This window comes from Engystomops pustulosus, chromosome 4 (assembly GCF_040894005.1).
Source record: "Engystomops pustulosus chromosome 4, aEngPut4.maternal, whole genome shotgun sequence".
In the NCBI taxonomy this organism is placed as follows: Eukaryota; Metazoa; Chordata; class Amphibia; order Anura; family Leptodactylidae; genus Engystomops; species Engystomops pustulosus.
In genome coordinates, this window is record NC_092414.1 from 39,207,452 (window position 1) to 39,231,146 (window position 23,695).

The 23,695-nt window shown below is 40.3% G+C and overlaps 2 protein-coding genes across 3 annotated transcripts; one reads left to right on the forward strand and one right to left on the reverse strand.

The window, feature by feature from the left end:
* The first annotated feature begins 2 nt into the window (after positions 1 to 2).
* NDUFA2 (NADH:ubiquinone oxidoreductase subunit A2) lies at positions 3 to 3,324 on the forward strand. Its single transcript, XM_072145759.1, has 3 exons — positions 3 to 162; positions 2,098 to 2,204; positions 3,064 to 3,324. The coding sequence occupies exons 1-3, from the start codon at positions 59 to 61 to the stop codon at positions 3,153 to 3,155; spliced, it is 303 nt and encodes a 100-aa protein (XP_072001860.1). The 5' UTR covers positions 3 to 58; the 3' UTR covers positions 3,156 to 3,324.
* TMCO6 (transmembrane and coiled-coil domains 6) lies at positions 3,079 to 23,165 on the reverse strand. 2 transcript variants are annotated; one of them, XM_072145758.1, is made up of 14 exons: positions 23,043 to 23,165; positions 19,536 to 19,670; positions 18,964 to 19,076; positions 18,126 to 18,235; positions 17,775 to 17,958; positions 16,557 to 16,661; positions 16,381 to 16,466; positions 15,635 to 15,751; positions 12,886 to 12,997; positions 10,582 to 10,762; positions 8,347 to 8,441; positions 7,764 to 7,931; positions 6,555 to 6,665; positions 3,079 to 3,393 (listed from the first exon to the last, which is right to left on the reverse strand). In XM_072145758.1, the coding sequence occupies exons 2-14, from the start codon at positions 19,615 to 19,617 to the stop codon at positions 3,361 to 3,363; spliced, it is 1,497 nt and encodes a 498-aa protein (XP_072001859.1). In that variant the 5' UTR covers positions 19,618 to 19,670; positions 23,043 to 23,165; the 3' UTR covers positions 3,079 to 3,360. The 2 variants fall into 2 exon arrangements, with proteins under 2 accessions (XP_072001859.1, XP_072001858.1); XM_072145757.1 differs by having other exon boundaries at positions 23,024 to 23,165.
* Positions 23,166 to 23,695: the final 530 nt, after the last annotated feature.

Here is a 23,695-nt window from a genome sequence, read left to right on the forward strand (position 1 = left end):
GTATCTGTCATTTACTACTCCCGCATCGCTGTGATTGGCGGAGATACTCTAGGGGAAGATGGCGGCCACCATAGTGAGAAACATCGGGTCAAAGCTGAGCAGGAACGTGCGGGAGATCAGGATTCACCTGTGTCAGAAGTCTGCGGGCAGTCAGGGGGTGAGGTGAGGAGGGACTGGGGGTGATGGGACAGTGCTGCAGGCGGAGGAGCTGGGCTACTGAGGTCACCTTCCCGGCAATGTCACTCACTTTACGATGAAAAAGCTCCAGAACGGCCGTAACCCCGCATCTACCGAAATGACCGGCATGTTACTGGAGGAGAATTCCTCTGTACACACGCCCGTGTTTGTGTTCTGTGCAGTCACTCAGGATTCCATCTGGGTTTCACTAAAAGGGTCTTCCGAAATTGGACTCTTTGCCCACAGAATAGGGGCCGACAATGTGATCGCTGGAGAGGGGTTATGTACTGGTGGAGCAGCGGCACGAGCATGTGTCCATCCAGTATTGTAGGAGCATTAGATACACTGGATCTCAGCGCCCTGTAACTTAAAGCTCTCGCATAGTATCAGATCTTATTACAGGAGCTGTAATGTGACTTCTCCAAGCAGAACAGGGGGCACATGTATCTTTTATTTTGCTCAGCTTTTTCTTCATCAAAATCCATCATAATAAACCGGGGACACTTCCTGAAGCTTTCAATCCCTTCTCTCCCTTGGTTGAACATGTGTTTTTTTTTCATAGATCCAGGCACTGTGACTCTGGTAATCTTCTAATGTGTTATCCTTGGCCTCCTTTCTTCTAAAATTAACTTTTAAAATTATCCTAATTAGCCTGAAGGGCTCAGTGCTGCATATTCACATACTGTTACAATGAGCAGAGCTTTCTGCCTGTATGGTCTACAAACATAATACATGATTCTAAAAAAAAAAATTCCTTTTAATGTGTGTGAGCAACATTTATTGGTCCAAGGGCCATAGTGTCATACTGCTCAGTAACCAGCACAAAATGCCACCCCGGAAATAATAAATGTTGCAGTACAGCAATAGATACCACCCCATAAACCAAATATTGGAAATACTACAGAACAGATAATAGTACTGGAGAACCCTCAGAGCAGGCAAATGGTACTGGAGACTCAATAGCAGACAGAAAAAAAAAATCAAATCCTCTCCTTTCACCTTCTTGTCGTCTCTCTGTGCTGCTCTTCTGTCTCCTGAGTGGTTGTATGCAGCAGTATCCGGAGCAGGAGAGGACCCGGCAGCAATACACTACAGCTGACAAGCCGTTACCACTCCTTGGTCCTCTTCTGTTCCTGGGACCGCACTTTTCGGCACACACAACCATTGTCAGGACACAGAGTGCAGAGTAATTTTACAAGTTGATTTTAAAAAGATGAAATCTACCAAAATCCATCTGACTAGCAGAAAAAGACATATCTAAGTTATATGTGCTCTTATGTGTAGTAACGATGTGTTTGCATTGACTACAAAATAGTTCAAGGCCAAATTCAAATCTGTGTTTGGACTTATATTAATTTCCATCACAAAAATTGTAACCGATCCATTAAAAAGTCCATCCATTTTAATGGCTTCTGTTTGTACCACTTCTATTAGTCTTTAGTTACTTGAGTGGAAAATGGATCGGAAACTGCAGAATTAGGTTATCATTATTTCAAAGGGGGGGGGGGAAATAATAGAAGTGCATAAATGGACACTAACAGAAGCCATTAACACTAAATTGACATTATTGGGCTTTTTAAAGGATCCGCTAGTCTTCCATTAGAATAATTTTTGTGACTGAAGTTAATGGGCAAAGTCAAAATGCAGCTGAGACCTGGGACTGCAATGTTGTGCAGAAAATCTACTGTGATAACACCCTGGGTGCAGCAGCGCTAAGTTCTAAACTTCTATATGTGAAGGTTCTATAGTGTTGGGGGAACTACGTACTTATAAATTAGGATCTTTGAAACTATCCTTGACCCAGAGGTTGGTGAGGTTACTCTTGCTCCCCATTTTTCTATTTTGGGGTTTCATTAATTCATTTTATGTTAACTTTTTGTGAGATTAACTGAATTTTTATTTTTGCTTTTTTTCCCCCAGAGATTTTGTGGAACAGAATTATGTTGCACTAAAAAAGGCTAATCCAGAATTCCCCGTACTGATCAGAGAATGTTCTGAAATACAACCCAAACTTTGGGCCCGATATGGTGAGTATATGGGAAAATAAAGAGAAACCTGCATGGAATTCATGGTGACAATATGGAACATCCACCTTTCTTGTAGAAAAGGGCTTGATAACGCCTGGTCAGGCATGTTATTGACTGGCTGCACCATGTTATAAGTTACATATGGATGACCTTAAAAGGGCATCTACCACCAGGATGAAGCACTGTATGCAAATGAGCCTGAAGTGATCCAGGCTTAGGTGTTAATGGAGCCTGGAGCCCCTCCGGTTCATTTGCATATAGTTCTTCATCCTGGTTTGTAGATCTCCTTTAACCCCTTCATAGAGGGCTATGTACGTTCTATTTGCACAGTGCAGATAGCACCTTCTGTATATACACATCATGACAATATCAAAATGTACAAACACAATTCTGCTGCTCTATTAGAGAGAATCTCCTCTTTAATACAATATCAGGATCTGTTTGGATTGTGTTTCTAGGTGTAAACAGAACCAGAGATGTCCACTGTTATGTATTTAAAAATCGCATTTTATCTCAATTCCTGGATATCTCTAGTTCTGTTTTACCTAGATAAACACATTTTACTAAAAGGGGAGATTCTCCTTTGTAGGACACCAGAATTGTGTCACTAGGTGCCAGGGTTCAGATATGGCTGATTGAAGTGAGCCTCCTCCAGCTTGCCAGCAGAAGGCAAAGAAGACGGCCTCCGTCTCTAAACCTGGAAAACGGCGCTTGATAAGCATGTTACACATTTATAACATTTTGGTAAAGGTTTATACAATTTTACTGCTTATTAAAACCTTTTTAATTGGAAAAATAAAAAAAATGCTTATTTACATTTTATTTATTTGTTCACTACTTCTGAAATGTCTCCTTTTAGATTTTGGAAAAGAAGTGAGCATCCCCCTTCATAATCAATCTGCCGATCAAGTAGCCAAAGCGCTGGAGTCTGTTGTGAACAGCAAGCCATGAAGCTCAAGCGATCTGTAGGAAATATGAGTGTGTCTGCCCGATGGAAATCCCTATTGGACTGTGTCATCTTTAAAGAGAAACCCATCCAACCTCTTGCATCTGAATATATATAACTTTATTACAAAAATAGATTATTCATGTGATCTGAATAAAAAGTTTCTGAAAACTGCACTGTGTAGAGATCCTGCTTTTCCATCCATACACTTCATGCGGGAAGTTCACCGGTTGGACCCTCTGTCTAAAAGTAGATAAAGAAGTTAATTTTAGCACTAAAAAAATTACTATATACTACAATACAGTAGTTATGTAGTATGAGCAATCAGACCCTGCAGGGTTAACTACCCTAGAGGGTCTGAAATAATAGGGTCCCTAAAACACAAAACAATAAAAATCATAAATCTGTTAGAACGCCATTTTATTCCCATCTTTGAACACTATAACAGAAAATAGTGCCCAAATCTCCCAATCGCCAATTTTTCTATAAATGAATATTTGAATTTATTGGCAGTATATGGTAGAGTCCATCAAACAACCTAGGGTTAAAGTACCCTAGGGAGTCTGAAAATAGTAAAAATTGATAGTTTAAAAAAAAAGTTTAATAAAAATAACAAATTCAAATCACCCCCCCCCTTTTCCTAGAAGTCATAAATAAAGTAAAAGTCTTAAACACATTAAGTATCGCTATGTTTCGAAAATGCCCGTTTAAAATGTTTTTTACTGCGTTTACCCCGTAACGGAAAATAGTGCCCAAAGTTGAAAAAGCCCCTTTTTTGCAATTTTGAAAAATATTAAAAAATTCAATAAAAATGATCAAAAGGTTGTACAGTCCTAAAAATGATAGCATTAAAAACTTCATCAAAAGTCACAAAAAATTACACCACCCACAGCTCTGTACACTGAAGTATAAAAAGTTATTAGCGCCAGAAGATGGCAAAATCCAAAACAGGTGGTTTTAATTTTTGTAAATGTATTAAAACATAAAACCTATACAAATTTGGTATCCCCGTGATCACACCAACCCAGAGAATAAAGTAGTCCCCGGGTTACATACAAGATAGGGTCTGTAGGTTTGTTCTTAAGTTGATTTTGTATGTAAGTCGGAACTGTATATTTTATAATTGTAATCCCAGCCAGAACTTTTTTGGTCTCTGTGACAATTGGATTTTAAAAATGTTGGATTGTCATAAGAACCAGAATTAACAATAAATCTTAATTGCAGACGCCTGTGATAACTGTTATAGCTGCTTATTGTAGCCTGGGGCTGAAGTACAGTAATAACCAACATCCAGAGGTCCGTTTGTAACTAGGGGTCGTATGTAAGTCGAGTGTTCTTAAGTAGGGGACCGCCTGTATCACCATTTTCATTGCATTTGGAATTTTTTCCCCACTTCCAAGCACGGAATATTAACCCCTTAACGATTTGGCATATTTTTTTTAGTTTTTTTCACTTCCATTTTTCCACCACCTTCAAAAAATCAAACTTTTTTATTTTTCCACATAAAGAGCTGTGTGATGGCTTATTTTCTATGTAACAAATTGCACTTCGTAGTGACAGTATTTAATATTCCATGCCGTGTACTAGGAAGCGGAAAAAAAATTCCAAATGCAGTGAAAATGGTGAAAAACCACATTTGCGACATTTTCTTGTGGGCTTGGATATTACGGCTTTCACTGTGCGCACCAAATGACAGGTCTACTTTATTCTTTGGGTTGTTACGATTATGTGTATAATTTGTATAGGTTTTATAATGGTTTCATACATTTAAAAAAAATTAAAACCTCCTGTACCAAAATTTTTTGGGGGATTTTGCCATCTTCTTTTTCATACTTTGGTGTACGGAGATGTGGGTGGTGTCATGTTTTGCAAATTTTGATGGCGTTTTTAGGACTGTGCGACCTTTTGATCATTTTTTATTAATTTTTTAAAATATTTTTCAAAATGGCAAAATACCATTTTCGACTTTGGACGCTATTTTCCGTTCAGGGGTTAAATGCAGTGAAAAACCGGTTTTATATTTTGATCGGGAATTTGCGGACGGGGCGATACCTAATGTGTTTGATTTTTACTGTTTATTAATATTTATATGAGTTCTAGGGAAAGGGGGTGATTTGAATTTTTAGGGTTTTTTTTTTTTTTTTGCTTTTTTTAAATTTTTACCTTTTACTATTTTTCAGACTCCCTAGGGTACTTTAACCCTAGGTTGTCTGATCGATCCTACCATATACTGCAATATGGCAGTATATGGGGATTTTACTCCTCATTCATTACAATGTTAAAACGAGACAGTCTTCGTGAGACCCGAAGCTCTCATGGCAACGGATTGCCGCTCCCCGTGACGTTATCGAGGAGCGACGATCCGCAGCAAGATGGCAGCGCCCGTGTGCCACCGTCTTTTTGAAGCCGCCGGCAGCATTGACAGCGGCGATCGGCGTTAATGCACCCGATGTGCCTTCACCGATCGCGGGTTTAACCGGTAAGCCTTTGCTGTGATATGCAGCAAAGACTTACCGACTATGGAGTGGGCTCGGCCCGCGAGCCCTCTCCATACACCGGGACCCGGCGCACGTCGGGAAGGGGTTAAATACCATCACTATGAAGTACAATTTGTTACGCAGAAAACAAGCCATCACAGAGTGCTTTACATGGAAAAATAAAAAAAAGTTATAGATTTCTGAAGGTGGAGAAAAATGCATAAGCCAAAAAAAGGGGTTAAGGATGAATAAATTATAAATACATGCAGGGATTAAATCACATTTTTAACTATTTTGCAGAAATTGGTTCAAATGCCATGGCTGTCCTGATGGTATGGGTAGGTGTTCAGTGATTGGCAGAGCCGGCATCCCCAGCAATGTGCTTGTTATTCAGGACTGATGCAGAAAGGACCTAAAGTATTACCTTTAAAGATGGAGTACGTGGAATATATTTGCACACAGATACCAACAAATACAGGAAATTTTTTAAACTACATTGTTGCCATCAGGTTAAATAGCAAAGACTAAGGGCTCTTTCACATTGGTGCTTATTTTCCGTTGCGCTTTCCTTGTGTTATGTTTCTGCATAAAACAAAATAATGTTTGACATTGCTATGAAAACATCACACCTGGTTTTTCAGCCTCATTAGGAAAAAAACAAAACTAATGTCCTTTTTTTTTTTGCCGACCCATAGACTTCTATTGCCTTCCATCATTCGTATCAGTGAAAAAATAGGACTTTAGAATTTTTTTTCTATGGACAATGGATCAGTGAAAATACAGGCTAATGTGAAAGCACCCATAGAAATCAATGGCTCAGCGAGGCATCTGAAGTTATCACTGAACCACGGATGTGAAAAACAGCGCCAATGTGCAAGCCCCAAGTCTTTGTACAGATGCCAAGGGACTACTTGTGTACACGCTTACCTTAGGCTTGAGATAATACTGTAGCGCTTCCATACGCTGTTGTACCTCAGGGTTGTCCTTATGACTTTCAGGAATTTGTAATACAGAATGCAATAAGATGTCATTTTCAGCCTAAGAAATAAATGTGTGAATAAATATGATAAAATTGCAAACTCATTGTTGAGTTTTTCAATAAAACTTTATTTGATAAAAAAAAGAAAGATGTGTATTTATGGCATTACAGAAGTAGTAATTTCAGCAAGGTCTTAAACTGTATAGAGCCCTATTAGCTAACTGACCCCCTTCTAGATAAAAATAGTTTCGCTTAAATACACATAAATCACTTTTTATCTTTTATAACCTGGCATCAAAGGGGTGTGTCCTGCTCATCCAAATCCTCCCCATGCCCTTACTGGTAAGAGTTCAGGTCATGTGACCAGGGTGACATGTTCTCCGGTCCTTTAGTCTCTAAACAATAGCAAACTGTACCACATGCATGTAACTGACCACATGAAGTCTCAGCAGCCTCCATGGACTTCTACTCCTCTCCATCCTCCATGGAGGCTGCTGTGATTTCATGTAATCACATACATGGAGTATAGTTTACTATTGTTAGAAGGCTAAAGGACCAGCGGTACATTCACATGGTATGAATGTAACAAAAGGGACTGTGTAAAAAAATTTACACAATATTTCCTATAAGTAAATAGAGGTTTATATATCTGTAGTTGAATATGACCAGACAGTCCCTAAGCACAACGAGGCAGAGCAGTGATTTGAAGAGACACAGAGCTGTCAGTCAAAATAATGGGGCGTGGTGCACTGACAGCCTGGGAGATAGAAGAGTCACAGCCATTAGACATAAGTCAGGAAAGCTAATTTGCATTTCAGAAAAACTGTCTAATGAAGGTATAGTGCCTTACTGGCAGCTAATTTTAGGTGATGTGGGGATCAGTGCTGCATCAGTTGTAGCTACAGCATTCTCAAGGTATGTTTGCTTCATACTGCATCAAATCAAATGGTAGGTTTCCTTTAAAGAAGTATTGTGCATCTGTTCCTACACACTTTTTTTTCCTTTAAAATAAATCACCAACTTTATTAAAAGTTATTTACTCACATGTTGTTTCTATGGTGTTCAGGGGCATTTCCAATTTTTTTCTGTTTCATAGAGCAGTTACTAGTCACACACTCTACAACATACACAAGCTCTCGTAATATAGAACAGTTTACCTCTGGGCAGTAACGCAAGAAGATGTTCATCAGATCCAAGCAGTGTATCGTCACAGGTATATCTGCACGGCCGAGCAGGCGAGTCAGGCTGGACAAAAGGTCTTTCTCATGAAGATACTGACAATATGCAGGCCCGAAGTTTGCTATATTACATAATACTGTGAGAACCTGCATAGGTTAAAAAAAACAAAGTATATGGTTAAAAGGGAATGAAGGCATAACAATTGCCACCCACAGATCTAAATGTAAAAGGATTCAGTGTAAATTTTTAAAGAATTTCAAGTTTCTCCAAAAGCGCATGCGGTGATAGGCCATGTTCACACATCATGCTTGAATTGTCTTGAATTGTCAAATCAAGCACCCTGGGGAGAACTCCAGTGTTTAGACCTAAACACTTGTGTAACTGGCCTAAGGGTTTCTAATTCCCAAACGCAAGGCAAACTTGTTGCTAGTTTTCAAACACAAGCATTAAGGGCTAAAAGTATTTGAGTTCAGAAGTTGCTCCTCCCTGATGCGCTTGAATTTAATTTCAAAAAGCAATTCAAGTGCCACGTGTGAACGCCGGCCTCATATGAAAACTTACCATCACAAGAACATCCTTAGAACGACCAAAGAACTGCAACAAAACAGGAGTCAGGTTAAGGTGCAGCACTGCAGAAGATGCCACTGGATCATCCGCTAAAAAAAAATTGAGTACAAAACACAAAGTACGGTATTAAATTTGTACCAAAACAACTTAAGCCATTTCTGCCTACTGTACAGTTCCTATGAAACTCATTTCTGCAAAGGTGTCAGCACATTGGGGCTTATTTACTAAGGGTCCCACGGCCGCATTTTCGTCGGGCTTCTCGAATTTTCGGGGATCCCGCCAGGGATTGGGTTGCACGCGATTAGATTTTGGCTTTCTTGTGACAGAAATCGGGGGACAGGCTGTCGGATTCAGACAAACCGCGGGATTTAACTTTGAACTTGTGTCGCAAGATCAAGCACTTACACGTACCGGGAAGAAGAAGGTGAACTCTGGTGGACCTGAGCGGGGAGCGACAGATGCAGGATATCGAGCGCACAATCTTAGTGAATCGCAGAAGCTGTGCATTGTAGTCGGGGAATACACCTTGGGGATTGCGCAGGGACGGGTATGTAAATTTGCCCCATTATCTTTGCTTGTGTCACTTCTACTAGGTGTTGGTTGTTTTATGCAGTTGGCATGAGGCCCTCACTAATGCAGAATAAAGAGAGATGGCCTGATAAAGATGTGATAAAAATTATAATTAACGTGGTAATATACTATATTAAGTTTCTTCTATAGCTCTAATAGCCAGTCCATCCTCTCTGCCAGTCCCTTTCCCTTCAGCCCTGCATTCTGGTTGTCATGATGAAACCGTATTGTAGAACAGGAGATGCAGTCTACTGACACAAGGGTGAGCAGAAGGGGGAGCGCTCTGTACACAGCTTCTTCAGTAGGAGGAGATGAGGAGCATGTATGCTGTATAGTGTATACAGTCTGTACTCATGTTCCCACAGTCCACCTATCCCCATACAGGTGCACAATTCTAGTATCCTCCAAAAGATCCACACACCATATGTGTATATGTGTGATTATGTGCCAAATTCTGTGTGTATAATTTACTGTAACACATGTTACCATGTGAATCTGACAATTAATGTAACTGTCAGGTTAGGGTTACACATGTAATAATTATAATTCCTTTATTTATATGGCACACGCACGTTCTGCACAGAACTTGCCAAATCAGTTCCGGTCCCCAATGGGGCTCACAATCTAATCAATCTACCAGTATGTTTTGGAGTGTGGGAGGAAACAGAGGACCCGGAGGAAACCCACACAAACACAAAGAGAACATACAAACTCTTTGCAGATGTTGACCGGGATGGGACCCCAGCGCTGCAATGCTGTAGTGCTGACCACTGAGCCACCGTGTGTATGGTAGACTTTATTTGGTGACTTACTGCATGTTCTGTACATAATCCAGTGATGTGTACTGTCAGCTTTGTGTCTTCCCCTGCCCTGCCTGCCTTGCTATGTGGATTTCTGTACAGGAGATACTTAATTCTGATATTCCATGTCTTGATTAACTAGGTTGCTTGTGAACATGAAAAGAGTTCTGCCTTATGGGAAGTGAGGTAAAGCTGCTCATGGGAAGCTGGAGAGGACTTTACAGATATTACTGATAGACATAACAGGCTAGATCTCAGACTAGGAAGAAGTCAGCAGCATAATATAGGCATTACTGGAATTGTTGACAAAAACCCTCCCAGCTGTGCCAAAACAATTTTTGGATAGGTAACTTTGAAATTACGCTTAAAGCAGTTAATGTAAACCAGTACTCGCTTTACAGACAGTCCCTGGAAAGTCTAATATCTTCATAGAGCTGAATTGTCAATGGAGATATAATGAATGTATGGAGAGTGTTAATCATTAGCTTCCTCTCCTTATCTATCCAAGTTGTAGAAATTAAGAAGGTGTTCAGATACATTGCTCGAGTAATATGTCAACCTAATTCTGTAAGTAATAATAGAATTTCAATATTTTGCCCAATACAAACATATTTTTGTGTCACTGAATAAAATGTTTCTGTTGATGGAGTTGTATGAGGGTTTGATTATTTTAGATGATTTATAGTTAACTTGGCAGAGTGGAGGTGGGGATGGAACTGGTATTTTGTTTTAGGAATGTGACCCCCAACATATAGTTTTAATATTTTGTTATGGCAAAAATAGGTGCAGAAGTGCCCCCCCCCCCCCCCAAAAAAAAAAAAAAAAAAATTCTCCACTTGCATCCCCGATATCCTTTTACCTGTCATATTATTAAGGACCCATAAGCACTCTTTCACCATGAATTCGTGCTCTTTCTGGAACTGCTGCATAAGAACAAACAAGGCCACAATAATTCTGCCATCACGGATCTGAATCTTGTTCCCCGAAGAATCCACTTCTACCAGAAGGTTTCCCAAGCAACGTACTATTGGACAAAGCAGCTGGATTGGGGGAAAGAAGAATATATATATTTAGTCATAATATCTTATGAAAAACACTCTTATGAGTGTCTGACCGATTGGATTGTCTAGAAAACTAGAGCCTACGAGTTTTCCTGAGTGTCCAATGAGTATGAGTACCAGGTGACACATGTTCTGTATCACTGGAAACCCAGACAGAAATCAGAAGTCAAATATCATTAGTGAGATAAACCCTAGTAAACCAAGGTCAAAAGGTGAAACATAATTAAACTACAATGATTGTCAGTAAAGGAAATCTACCATCAAAATAAAACCAGGGGCACTTACTCATAGATCCAGGAACTTTGACTGTGGCAATCTTCTGATATTTGTTATCCATGGCCTCTTTTCTTCTAATATCAACTTTTACAATTATGCTAATGCACCTGTAAGGCTACTCTACAGGTTCCCAGAGCCCCACTGTGCTGCAAATTCACAGGATGTTACAGGGTGCACAGTATTTCCCCCTCCCACTGTGTGCTGAAATGTCCTGTACTTAGCAAGAGTCCATTCGGCAGAGGGAGGGGGAAGTGCTCAGAAGGAGCAAAGAGGGAGAGGGAGACAACCTAACAGAAGGTCATAGATAATAAATATAAGCAGATTACCACAGTCATGGTGCCTGGTTCTATAAGTATGTGTCTGTGGTTTATCCATGCTTGAGTTTGATGAGAGATGTCCTGTAATGATGAAAAGTTGTAGTCCAAACCTAAAATATATAGAATACAGGGTACAGAGAAAGACCAGAAAATCCTCCTCAATCTTTCGTGATTTATCTTTTAACCCAGCATGTGAGGTATTGGTGCTGTCAGACTAATCTGATTGACTTCTACAGGGCGGTAAGTTCTAGATTGAACCTGGGCAGGCTGTGGATGTTGTGTATCTGGACACAGTGCATAAAATGAAACTGCTGGGACTGGGAGAAAATCTGTGTACATGGGTAAGTAAATGGCTTAGTGTTAGAAAACAAATCGTCGTCATCAATGGAACATTGCCAGATTGGGTTGACATTATCAGTAGAGTGCCACAGGGGTCAGAATTGGGGCCACTTTTAAAATATTTTTATTAATGAACTGTTAAAAGGTTTACAATTTAGAATTTCTATATTTGCAGATAATACCAAGCTCTGTAAAGTAATTAATACAAAGAAGCATAGTATAATTTACAAAGGGATTTGTGGAAACTAGAGGAACGGGCAGAAAAATGGCTAATTAAGTTTAATGTAGATAAATGTAAAGTTATGCTCTTGGGTCGAGGAAGTGAAAATTATAATTATGTGTTAAATGATAAAATTCTTGGCAAAATTGATGAAGAAAAAGGCTAGTGTGTATTGGTGGATGGTAAACTTAATTTTAGTGACCAGAGTCAGGCATCTGTTGCTAAAGCAAATACAATTATGGGATGTGTCAAGAGAGGAATAGATTCTCATGATAAGGACATAGTTTTGCCCTAGTTTTGCCTAAATCGCTGGTCAGACCACACATGGAATATTGTGTACAGTTTTGGGCACCAGTGCATAAAAAGGACATAACAGAACTGAAATGGGTGCAGAGGAGAGCAACCAAGATTATTAGGGGGTCCTCATTACAATGTACAAATACCTGAACGGACAGTACAAGGATCTCTCCATATATCTTTTTATACCTAGACCTGTGACCAGGACAAGGGGGCACCCTCTGCGCCTAGAGGAGAGGCGATTCTACCATCACCATAGACAGGGATTCTTTACTGTAAGAGCAGTGAGACTATGGAACTCTCTGCCGCAGGAGGTTGTTATGGCGGACTCTATGTACATGTTCAAGAGAGGCCTGGATGCCTTTCTGGAGAGGAATAATATAACATTGTATGGGAATAAAACTTTTGTAAGTAGTTTTTGTTGATCCAGAGAGTTATTCTGCCGTATTAGGGGCCGGGAAGGAATTTTTTCCATGTTTTAGGCCAAATGGCATCAGACTTGCAGGGTTTTTGCCTTTTTCTGGATCAACGCAATATAATCTATAGGCTGGACTTTTTGATTGATTGTATTTTTCTAACCTCTTTTACTATGATTTTGATGTCCTAGAAATGGTTATTTGTGGGTTATGGTAGAACACTTGTCATACACTCACCAATTCTATACCTGGAATTATTATCTTCGTAACAAGGTCAGCAAGTTTAATAAATAAATTCATCAGTTTGGTTAAAACCCCTCCAGAAATCAGCAGAATGTTATTCACCTGGCTAAAAATGAGAAAGTGGAATATTTGTCAGAATATATTTTGCAAGAATATATGTACCAATATTAATATGCAGTACTTGCAAAAGGCCACAGTATATTGGAAATATAAATTCCAAATCATGGAGACTGCTAGAAGTACAGTATAGAATAGCATAGACAATATTCAGTGACATGAGTTATTTGGATCATAAGAGGAACCGGTCAGTGGAATTCTAATAGACTACTCACAGTATGATGTCAGGCAGCTTCACATGGTCCAGATCATGTTTCTTTTATGGCCCTTCGTAGTGACGTCATCCAGAAGATACAACATATGTGCATCTTGCTTCAAAGTGTAAGTCATGGAGGCGGACAGTTTAGCATTGAAGTCAAGCTCTCCCACCTCAGAACACTGGAAAGCGGTAACTTATGACATCTATTACAGCGAAAGATACTTCCTGAAGCTGGAAGAGCTTAACTTCAGTGTTAAGCCCTGCTCCTTGGTGACTTTATGCAACCATATTACATATCACTTCAAAATGTATTTTCTGGATGATTCTACTACGCATTTTCATGAAAGAAACACGATTCTAACCCCTTACCGAAGTATTAGTATTTTACAAGTCGGATGCGGGTGTATGGAGAGGGTTCACGTTCTGATCCCTCTCCATACAAGATGGATATTTGCTGCATATTGCACCAAACACCCACCGGTAACACCCATGATTGGTGGTAGGCATTGCTGTGTACAAAAATGTCCCATCTATCAAAACATGAAAACAGTTATTCCCCGTTACGGAAAATAGCGCCCTAAGTCGTAAATGTCAATTATTCGCACACACAGCTCTGTACACTGAAGTTTGAAAAAGTAATAAGCGCCAGAAGATGTCAAAATTAAGGAATTATTTTTGTACAGGAGGTTATAATTTTTATAACTGTATGAAAACATTATAACCCCTATACAAATTAAGTGTTCCCCGTGATCGCACCGACCCAAATAATAAAGTAGACAAGTCATTTGGGACGCACAGTGAAAGCCATAAAAACCGAGCCCACAAGAAAAGTGGTGTGGTTTTTTTCACCAATTTCACTGCATTCGAAAAAATTTTCTCGGTTCCCAGTACACGGCGTGGAATATTAAGCACCACCTACTCGACATAAGTCACTGCAAGCAGGACACTGCACAGGACATTATCTGATTGTTAAAGGGGTATTTCAGGAGTATGAACTTCTGACACAAAAAGCCATGACGATATAAATAAATGAATATAACAAAACTCAATGTCAGTCACAAAATGGAGCTTAAATAGTTTGATTTTTATGATTTACAAAATGTATGGCCTCTCTAAAGTATGCAGGGTTGTCACCAAGATGGCTTCCACTGGAAACTACAAGTCCCATGATCCTTTAGTTCTCAGTAACTCCTTCTACCTCTTATACTCTGCTCCCAGGGATGATATAACAGACTTTCCTGCTCTGTTACCATAGTAACGATGTGTAACTGCCATCCCTGCACATCATCACAACACCGGCCATACTGGATGCACTGCAACAAACCCACTACAGCCAAACATAGTGGTGATGATCTGCCCAGGCAGATGCAGGACATGTGATGTGGACATGTGACCAGTGGCCATCTTCTGTCCTGTGTCTGCTCTGTGCGGACCATGGCTTCCTTCCTTCTAAAATCAGCTTTTAAAATTATGTTAATAAGCCAGAAGGACCCTGGGGGGGGCTATCAGAGCCTCTCATTGCTGTAGCTTCACAGGCTGTTACACTCTCTTCCCCTGCTCCCGCCTGATGTAATCTTACACAGCGGGAGGGGGAGTGCCCCTGCACCATGTAACAGACAGTGAAGCTACAGCACTGAGGGGTTATGATAACACACAGTAGACTACTTCTGGCTTTAAAGTTGATTTAAGAAGGAAGCAGACCATGGATAAGAAATATAAAAGATTACCACGGTCACTGTGTCCCTATTTATTATCCTCGATTTTGATGGAAGATTTCCTTTAACGTTAACCAGGAATTACATTTTTAGCTAGTGACATGTTCCAATAGCCTATGCTAGGATGCTTTTAAAAATGTCTTTGTCAGCATCATCAATTCTGCAATACTTTATGAAACTTTATTTCACATTACTCGCTCCCTGCCAGCAATGCGTGATGAGTCCTCTCCTCCAAACCAACCCCCTCCTCCCATGTCTGCTTAATGCACATGGCAAGAAGAGGAGTGTAGGATATGGTAGTAGTGGAAGAATACATAAGGAGACAGAGACTGAGGCTACGGCCCAGGCGAGCATATGTTAGTGTGCATGAGGTCTAAGGAGGAGACATGGAAATCATTATTCGCTTTGCACCAGTTTTTAAAGGACAAATTTTTTTTTGTTCACCTTGTGCGCCATATTTTTTACACGTCACGACTTTTTTTTCAATCAATTTGGGTGCAGTTCTTCAGTCTCAACATTTTTCCTGCAATTTGGTTTCCCAACACTTTTTGGAGCAAAATTAAACCAACAAACAACAAGCCTACCAATTTCTAAACCCCTTCTGAAACTCATTTGTTCTTCTTACAGTGGGCCATATACATTAAAACTCTACATAAAAACACTGCTGTTTTTCAACATTTCAATAGTTATATAGTTTATAAACTGAAGGTACCTGCTCACAATGTAATGGAGGCACCAAGCAAATTCAATCCTCATTCCAAAGCCATCTTCTGGACTATAGTGTAACAGCCTAAGAATATCCGGTACGAGGCCGGATTGTAGGACAAGCCTGTAGAAAGAAAGAATGAAACAAATAGGGATTTCCGTACAAACAGTCTACTAATATTTAAATTAAACACTAACATTTATTTTCTAGAATTGTACCCAAAACATTTGGGTACAATATCCTCCTGCAGGGTCTTTAATGAATATGTCTTTTCCGACTCCCGATTAGACTTGAGAGATGCACAAGGGTACGCACTGAGGGAACTGCAACAAATGAGAAGTCCACACTGCACAGCGATAAAGTTTCTAGTAAGTGCAAGGATTTTTGTGCAATTTCTGACTGTCCTCTCAACTGTTGGCTTGAAAAAAGGGAAGTTTTAAGTATTTCCCACAATGGCGACGCCCACATGCGGCCGGGATTTAAATGCCTCCAGCAGCATTGCCGACCACGTGTGTTAGCTGCAATATGCAGCAAACACCCAACTTGTATGGAGAGGGCTCAGCCCACGAGCCCTCTCCATACGGGTGATGTACAGATTAATATTAGGTTCATTTTCATCTCTTTAGGCCTAGGATAGATATATATACACATACATGTATATACATTTTCACTGACACAGCTGTCAAGGCTAAAAACTATGAGAAGCCTCACTCCCTTTCCTAAAAGCAAGAAACAGCTTTATCGTTACTTACGGCACGACTTTTTCAGAGGCTTCTTTTGCCTGCAGCAGCTGAGAAAGTGCATAGCCGGTGGCTTCTAAGACAGTCATGTGCGGGGACTACAATGAGGAGGCAATTTACGGTTGTTTAGACAAGTATAAGATGGCTGGAGAGTAACAACTATTGCCATATATTGCTTTATTGCTTACCTGTAAGCACAATGCAAAGGTAGGAATGATCCCCTGCAGAAGTAACTGGTTTCTTGCTGCCTCACTTTCCACAATCAAGTTGCCCAGCGTATACAGACACAATTCCTAAAAGACATGGAGTCATGGATTGTCAGGCTTTGGTTGATAATATTTACTTACAAAATTATATGACAAATCTGCAAGTCATTAGAAGATGAATGGGCTGAGAACATTGTTCATTGCTAGATTTATTGTTATTCATTACATATGTCAATTGTATTTTTTATGGTTTTTTTAGAGCTGCGATTTCCAAAACACTGTCAAAATCCCCAAAACCCTCCGATAGAAAAAAAAAAAAATAACAAAACACCAGCCCACATTTGTTTAACCGAAATGTTTTTTTGGGGTAAACAGTGCCAAATTTATTAAAGGAAACCTATTATCTTGGATCTACCCGTTCAAGGGGTTTTCCCACAAAGGCCAGAGATAGGGCCTAACTTGCTGATCAATGGGAGTCTCAGTGCAGAGACCCCACAGATGGTGAAAACGAGGGGTCCAACCGACCCCTCTCCGCTCTTCAGACTACTAGAGCAGACCGCAGCGCATGACCGTTCTGCTCCATTAATCTCTATGGAGCTGACAGAGATCGCTGGGTACATCCGGTGGCAGGTCCAGCACAAATACCATTGGAGCCCTTTTTAGGGCTAATCCTTGAGCGGCCGCAGAGTTTGCAAACGTTTTATTAACCTGATATGCAAATTTGAGATGCAAAGAGGCTACTGGGGCGTGGAGTATCCGGAGCTGAAGCTACATAGTGCGGCTACTCCACGCCCCAGTAGTCTCTTTCGATCCTCCTACTATGAGATCTTGACCGCTCAGATCATGGTAGCTGCGCACACTCGTCTGCGCTCTGAACTATGTACAGTAACTATGTACAGTTGGTGCATTTTTTTTTTAATAACATCCAATTGAAGAAATGTTTACATATGGAAAATGAATTAAATTAAAATGTAAATGCCCAGGTGGGAATACCCCTTTAAAGATGAAGGGAAGGAAAGAGTATTTTCTTTTTAATTTGGCTTATAGATACTGGGAGAGTTACTTACTAAGAGCATGTCTATTAATACAAGAAATTGCATTTCAGATTTTCAACATTTAGAGTTTATACATTTGTTAGATGCTAGTAGTTTAATGGGATAAATTCTTCTGACAGATTCCCTTTCAGCGATTGTGCCTTACCATGAATTCTGGACTACTCCCAGATAAATATGTAAGAAGGTAGGGTGTAGCTGGCAGGCATGCTTTACACACAGCTGGATCATCAGAGCTGGAGAGCTCATGTAGACACTTCGCTGCCTCCATCTGAACACTGGCAAACTGAAAAGTGAATAACCCGATCAGAACTCGCATACTGCCTTCTGCCCTGTGTGAAGTAAATAAGTAGACATTATTACTAAGGACAGAAAATTACAGTACTGTACTCACTGATACAGGGAAAACTTAAAGGGAATCAGGAATGTCATGTGTCAGGTGTCCTAGGACTATGCCAATTTCACATCTATTACCTTAAATGTACAGGTCAAAACATACCTAATGAACATAACCCGCACGTCTTTATCTCGAAGAGCTTGACGAAGAGCAACAAGTGACGGTAACTTGTCAGCTGATCCATGCTGAATGTCTGTAACAAGCTGTGCAACCTTAAGAAATAAAGAATAGAAATAAATCTGTAAGTATTTGAAGAATGTCAGTCCCTCTATGAAAAACGATATGAACTAGCTAGAATACATATATGCTATGAACATGTGTATTCAAAAAGGATTTACATATTAAGTTGACATTGTGGTCCAATTTGTGGTCAGAATAACCGTTAAGCAGGACCACTGCCAAAGCTATCCAGTAGCAGAACTGTGCAGTCCTAAAGATAACACAAATGTTATTTCAACAGGTACGGGTACCAGTGGGCAGAGCCTTTGTAACTTATTCTCTCATAGGAGGAGATTTATCGTGCCTTAGAATATGATAAAGCCCCCGCTGCCTCCACGGCAGATACATCATGAGGCTTGGACCAGCAGGGCCGGTGGATAAAACTACTCCAGGTCTGACCTGTCATACGGTAGTTTTGATTAAAAATCTTTAAGAATAATGTTTTTCTGCCTGCTTTTAAACTGTGATCTCAGGACCTTTGAAGGAACTTTAAAAGTCCTGGAATGGTTCTTGAGCATTGAGAGCAGGAGCAGACGTACAAGGATTTCATGGGTGAAGGTCCTTCTCAGTATGAAATTTGGTGGTTGGTTTGGGCCCCAGGCTACCTCCCAAACCACCTATATTATAATCCACTACTGCATACAAGCTATGTTCCTTTACTATTGCCACCATTTGACAATCCATGAATCCATGAAATACAATCACATATGTATATTATAACCTGCTGCTCTGAGAAAGTAGACTGGACATCTTCCAGGGTCTGGTCATCATGAGTGACATCTTGCAGTAGCCTCTTGCTGATAAGATGCTCTTCTCTTCTTGCTTTTCTTAGAGCTAAACAGGAACATACTGTATATTATATATGACCACAACAACATATATCACTATGATGTAGAGTCCTCAACACTGTGGTCAATCTGTCACAGAAGTTTGTCATAGACTGACCACGGCCATGTACTGGATGTGACAGCAATGGCTGATCACCAAAATGTCACAATAATAGTAAAGTACTTAGGTGAAAAATTCTTAGATTAGAAAAGCACTGCTCTTCAGCATGTTAACTGCTCAATCCACATAAGTAACAGTAACTAGAAGATGCTTACTGATAGCCATGAACACTTTTTATTACTGCCGTATAAGCAGTAAATAAATGGACATTCATCATTTTGTTCAAGTGGCCAGAACACATAATGCAGTCATAAAATAATTCAGTGCATTTACACCATGGCACAAGGTTCACCAAGAAGAATAACACACATACAACATCTACAGTAAGTCAAAATCAGAAATCACCTGTCTCCCGTTCTCTGCGCTGTATCCTTAAATCTTCCAATCCCAACTGTGACTTCTTACCAAATTTCCTTCTACGCCACATGGTTTATGGTAGGTGCAACAAGGCAATTCCCATAACTCACTGGAACCCCAGACCTAAAAAAATGTATAAAAAGGATTTTATACAATTCACCTTTTAAATGCAAGATAACATGCAGTTCAGTTTTGACATGCCAAGATAATGGGGCTTATTTACTAAGGGTCGCAAATCGCACTTTAGTCGGACTGTTCACGGTTTTCTGGATTTGCGCAGCTTTGACTGGTATTTAACAGGGGTTTGCACTGGGATTGTGTCGCACGAGATCGAATTGTTGCGCAGCTGCTCTGGCTTCCATGCGACAGAAATTGGTGGGCGTGCCGTCGGACGTTTTGAGTGATTCGGACTGAGTTCGGGATTCAAGATTCAAATTGTGTTGCAAGACAATGCACTTACATGCACCAGGAAGAAGAAGGTGGACTCCGGCAGACCTGAGCCTGGGAAGTGACACATGCAGGATCTTAGTGAATCGCGACAGAGTGCCTGATCATCGGACATTCTGTACTGCGTGAAGTCTGTGGGACCGGGTAAGTAGATGTATGCTATACAGGCAGTCTAATAATTGATATCTGACCAGTCTTCTGTTATCATTTTCTAGTTCTCTGGAGAATCAAATATGTCAATATTCTCAAATTATTCAAAATGACAGAAGGTCGCTTTGGATGACAAGGATACTGGATAACATGGAAGATGCATGTGGCGGGCTCAGCTGCAGGGAACCAGAAAAATAAGCAAGTAATATTAATAAAGGAGGAAACTTTACAGCATTTTTACAGGAATGATAGAATTGTGTAGAAGAATTGTGCTGCAATGTCTCGTCCTGGATAATTTGATGTCCCAAAGTCCTGGTATATCATTACAAGACTGGATGGCATTCAGCTGAAGGCGCACTGGGGGACACTGCATTTCTGTTTTTTAGCGGTCACTCTTTTTTTCCCAATACATGAAGCATGAAGAAAATCAATTTAAAAAAGTCCACAATCTTTATCCAGAAGTCCTTTATAAAAAAACAGCAGTCGATCAGGTGAAGTAGGAGCAGGGGAGATGCACTAAGAGCAACAGCTATACAAGCTAGACAAAGCGCTTGTATGGCGCAAAACAGGCTGCTGCTTTTTATGAAGGACTTCTGAATACAGGCGGTCCCCTACTTGTAAAGATTATGGACTTTTTTAATCGGCGATTGCTACCGTTTTCTTCATGCTTCATATGCCTATGATGACTTTTATTTCTATTGTTATACTGCTGAGCAATGTTAAGGGGCATCTACCACCAGGATGAAGGACTGTATATAAATGAGCCTGAGGGGCTCCAGGCTCCATAGGTATTAATGGAGCCTGGAGCCCCTCAGGCTCATTTGCATACAGTCCTTCATCCTGGTGGTAGATGTCCTTTAAGTTGATGTTTCTACCCCTAATCCAAGCTGAGAACTTCTGACCAGTGGTTTAAAGGGACCCTATTGTTTCTTGGTGTTGGAGTACTCTTCTTTTTGCTGCTGCACCATGTGCACCTTATTTATTATTTCTCTACCCCACAAGTTCCGACACTCACATCAGTTTATTTCATGAATCCCAACACTTTTGCTTCTCTTTTAGCTTGTCCAACACTTTTTGGTGCAATTTGTGTTGCACACTCAGACCCCCAAGAAGCAAATCTTTGTGCCACAAATTATAAACCACTCTATGTGGAAATACTTGCCCTATGGGACACTAGTTTGCTTTGTAAAGCGCTACGGAATTTGATGGTACTACATAAATAAAGACTATTAGTACCGGTAGTAGTAGAGATGAGCAGACGCAATAATCAAATCCAGCAGAAGCACGACGGACTGGCTTTTTGGCCGCAAATTGACGCTGCTAGCAAATAGCCATAGTTCAAGGGCGTGGGGCACATTTACTTACCCGTTCCGTCGCGATCCCCGTGCGTTGTCCAACGAGTGCATAGCTTGTGACACAATTTCGATTTTTTAATTCCCGCTCTTAGTCCGAATCAAGCGCATGAAATCTGTTTGCGTACGCCAAAATAGAATAGAATAGAATAGAATAGAATAGAATGCTTTATTGTCCCCATAGGGGAAATAGACTTTGTCACAACGACAACAGCAACACCTCCATTCATGATCACAATTACACATATATACAAAACAGTGAGATACAACGTACATATACATATAAATAATAACAATTATTATAAAAGAGTCAATAAAAAGTTAAAAAGGAGAAAAACACAATGGTTACAGATGTTAATTACTAATTACTTGCCCATGTTAACTAATACAATTGCCCTAGGTATAAAGGAGTTTTTAAAACGATTCGTTCTACATTTCATATGCAGAAACCGTTCACTAAATGTGCTACGTTGACCCATCAGTGTGTTATGCAATGGGTTTTTCTCATTACATACAATGGACTTAAATTTGGAGAGCATACGCGCACACAAGATTGACTCCCAATCCTGTCTTAGTGCCAACAATTGAGTTCACCTTCCTAATCAGTTTCTTAAATTTGTTTAAGTCAGTCGTGCGAGCATTGTTTCCCCAACATACCACCGCATAGAATAAAACACTTCCAATTACAGACTGGTAAAAGGACAGCAACATCCTACGGTCCACATCAAAAGACCTGAGCGATCTTAAAAAGTACAGTCTCCCAGACGCCTTTTTATACAATTTCTCTGAATTTATATGCCACAATAACTTATCATCCAGATAAACACCCAGATACTTATAGTTTGTGACGCGTTCCACTGCGACACCCCTAATCTTTGTAGGCTCACCATCAGTATCACGTTCTTTTCGGAAACTGATTACCATTTCCTTGGTCTTAGATAGATTCAATTCCAAGCCATTTGTGTCGCACCATTCCGAGAACAGGTCAATGGTCGACCAATACTCAGACAAATCTCCCTCTTTTATACACCCAATTATCGCAGTGTCATCCGAATACTTCTGCAGGAAACACTCACTCATATTTTTTTTAAAATCTGCAGTGTAGATGGTAATCCAATTGCGTGCTCCAAAAACCCCAGTTAAAAGCGTCTCGAAACGGAAAAAGTCGGGAAACCCGGCGAAAATGCGGTCCACGGACCCTTAGTAAATGTGCCCCAGTGAGACTCTTCTCTGCATCTGAGCATTCAGCGTTCAAAGTTATTTTTCTGTGTAATGCTGAATCTCCCAGAATAAAGGACATTATTGTGATCTTGTCACTGTCTTGGATAACAGATAAGTGACTGCCTGACAGGTTCTCTTTAAATTCACAAAGCCCCTTTGGGTTTGATTGAGTCAAAAATAACAACAGAGTGCACATCACAATTCACATATGTGTTAGAAAGTTCCCAGTTTCCCCTAAAAAACCCAGAACCCTGATATACATTATAGATATATACAGATATACACTGCTGCAGGAAAGAAATGTACCCGCTAAGAAAATCCAGACCTTCTGAATGGGTAGTGCCTTCTGAACGTCCCACTCATTCCTTACAAGCACAGGACTGAAAAACATCCACAAAATTCCTATTTCCTTATTAAGTAAGAATTGTCTCCGGAGCAGTATGCGGAAGGCAATGTAAGCGGACATTTTAGTGGAGACCAAAAGTCACACTTGAAAAGGAAAGCCAGCGACCCCTGCAGGAAAGACATATTATTACGGCTCACTGCTCTCTCTAGTAGTCAAAGAGATAAGGAAAGTGTCGCTTAGAAATGACATCTTCAGAAAGGCTTCCATTTTAGTTATTGGCAAAAAACTGTTTGACAGTAAGATGCAGCTGGTAAGCAGATGTCTCAGTCATTTTATTTGTGCTGAAAGTGTCCTTTTTCAGTATAATAAATGAGAATTTATTTATTAAAGATCAAAGTGTTTTTCAGCTGCTTGTTGGCCCTCCAAAGCCTTATGAACATATTCAGCTATAGACTGGGGTCAACTCATTATAGTGGGAGAGTTTTGCAGGCATGCTTTATGCAGCGGAGGAGGTAAGCTGTGGCATCATCTACAGCAGTGATGGCGAACCTATGGCACGGGTGCCAGAGGTGGCACTCTGAGCCCTTTCTGTGGGCACCTGTGCCATCACCCCAGCGCAGAGTTCGCCAGAC

Bases quoted from the DNA above. Each gene is read 5' to 3' on its own strand.
- NDUFA2 (XM_072145759.1), top strand. From the start codon at position 59: ATGGCGGCCACCATAGTGAGAAACATCGGGTCAAAGCTGAGCAGGAAC. The intron at 163-2,097 runs GTGAGGAGGGAC...TTTTTCCCCCAG, and splicing joins GCGGGCAGTCAGGGGGTGAG to AGATTTTGTGGAACAGAATT. The intron at 2,205-3,063 runs GTGAGTATATGG...GTCTCCTTTTAG, and splicing joins CAAACTTTGGGCCCGATATG to ATTTTGGAAAAGAAGTGAGC.
- TMCO6 (XM_072145758.1), bottom strand. From the start codon at position 19,617: ATGTGGCGTAGAAGGAAATTTGGTAAGAAGTCACAGTTGGGATTGGAA. The intron at 17,959-18,125 runs GTATGTTTTGAC...TACTTCACACAG, and splicing joins GTGCGGGTTATGTTCATTAG to GGCAGAAGGCAGTATGCGAG. The intron at 16,467-16,556 runs GTAAGCAATAAA...TCCTCATTGTAG, and splicing joins CCTTTGCATTGTGCTTACAG to TCCCCGCACATGACTGTCTT.